This window comes from Cariama cristata, unplaced genomic scaffold (genome assembly GCF_000690535.1).
Source record: "Cariama cristata isolate BGI_N322 unplaced genomic scaffold, ASM69053v1 scaffold26902, whole genome shotgun sequence".
Lineage (NCBI taxonomy): Eukaryota > Metazoa > Chordata > Aves > Cariamiformes > Cariamidae > Cariama > Cariama cristata.
The window spans coordinates 6,703-8,436 of NW_009603672.1; the positions used below are offsets into that span (position 1 = coordinate 6,703).

The following is a 1,734-nucleotide window of genomic DNA, read 5'->3' on the forward strand; positions in this document are numbered from 1 at the left end:
GTGGCCACCACGTCAGCCACATCCGCCAGATCTGCGCCACGCAACTCGCACTTGGGAGAGCCATCCACACAGGCGTAGACCTGCTCCTCCGTGAAGTAGTCCCAGCGCAGCACCTCGAAGCGGGTTTTGGGCTGGAAGGGGGGTGGGATGCCAATGGGCCATGTGGCACCATGGTCCCCGTCAGCGGACAGGCTGCTGGCGTTCTGGATCTCCAGCTGTAAGAGGAGAGATGGAGGAGTGAGAGCCAAGGCAGGCACAAGTAGGTCTTCCAGCTCCGGCAGCAGGCAAGCTGACTCCCAATAGTCAGAGATCAGCCACTCCTGGCCCAAAGAGCAGTGCCAGAACAACTCTGCCTTCAGCCTGACTCCTGGTCAGCACCTCAGGTTTTCTCTGAAGAGCACCCTGAATCTGGCACGTCACCTCCATCAGCAGGATCCACACCCTCTCCCACCCTGCCCGGCCTTTGCTGGTGGACCTCAGCACCCTGCTCTGCTGGCTCCATCATCCTGAACCACCACCACAGCTCCAGGACCCATCCAGGTCCAAAGCTGCTCTCCCACCAGCACTGCTGCCCTTGCAGCCACACGGGCTTGGCCGATCCCATCCCACAGCAGGTTCAGGTGAGAAACTCTCATATTAGAATGAAGAAGTGACACAGAGCAACTAGAAAGCCCACAGACACGATAGGAGGAGCCCAGACCCTCCCAGCCAAGCCAGATCTCACTTGGAGCTGCTGGATCTCCTGGTAGGTCCTCTCAAGCTCCACCTGGGCAAAGTACTTGTGCAGCCGGTACATCTGGAGGGGATCCAGCACAGGGTGGACAGTGAAAGCGTTCTGGAAACGGAGGTCAGTCTCCCGCTCAGGGTCCACGTTCTTCCCCAGCTCAAAATAGTGGTAATGCAGGCCCTGTGCCAGCAAGGAGAGACGGGTCATGGCCAGCCCCGACCTGTGCTCCCAGGTGCCAGCACAGCAAGCTCAAAGCACTACAAGGTGCAAGGGCTGGTCCCCACAGGACCTGGGAGACCACGGGGAGGCGGCCAAACACACTGGGCCAGGATCAGGCTCTCGGAGGCCATCTCCACTGTGGGACCTACCTCGTGCTCCTCGGCACAGTTGACAGCTGTGTAGTCGATGATGCAGCGGCCCAGCCACTCATCAGGCCGGGCACTGAGGATGTCATTGCGGCAGCTCTCCAGGTGCTGCTGCAGGAGTAGGAGGAGGCTGCGGGACAGCAGGTAGCCAAACCCCCCGTAGCAGTAGCGTCCCTCGGTGTCCCCGCCGATGAACTCTGCGGGACGGCCCAGGTAGAGGTGGGTGTCAATGCTGAGGTGGGCGACCAGGCGGCTGATGCGGTGTGCCTCTGTGTAGGTATCGTCCTGCACCAGGAAGAACCAGTCAAAGTCGTTCACGTAGTGGTCCAGAAGGTACCTGATGGTCTGGTACATGTTCCAGATGGGCCGCTCATCACTGTGTGTCACCACCGTCATGCCGTGGGGCACCTTGCGGCCCCGCATGCCTGTGAAGTACACCAGGCGTTCCAGGCGGTGGGCCAGTGTGCGGTTGACAGCCACCCCCAGCGTGTTCAGCGTGCTCTTGGAGGTCAGCACACCCACGAAGAGCCGCTGCCGCATCCCCAGCTCTGTGCTGATGTACCGGGTCCTGCAGGAGGGAGAGAACATCTGGCTTCAGAGGACTGCATCCCACCTTGGCCTCCACCCTCCCTGTCCCCGCCA

The 1,734-nt window shown here is 61.0% G+C and overlaps 1 protein-coding gene across 1 annotated transcript in view; it reads right to left on the reverse strand.

The window, feature by feature from the left end:
- LOC104157815 (chondroitin sulfate synthase 2-like) overlaps positions 1-1,656 on the reverse strand; it is a gene marked incomplete at its 3' end in the record, with an annotated part of 2,184 nt that extends 528 nt beyond the window's left edge. Inside the window, exons 1-3 of the mRNA XM_009695294.1 lie at positions 1,096-1,656; positions 725-907; positions 6-215 (exon numbers count right to left, since the gene is read on the reverse strand). Coding sequence (XP_009693596.1) covers positions 6-215; positions 725-907; positions 1,096-1,632 — 930 coding nt within the window. The remainder of the gene's footprint in view (positions 1-5; positions 216-724; positions 908-1,095) is intronic.
- Between the last annotated feature and the right edge of the window lie 78 nt (positions 1,657-1,734).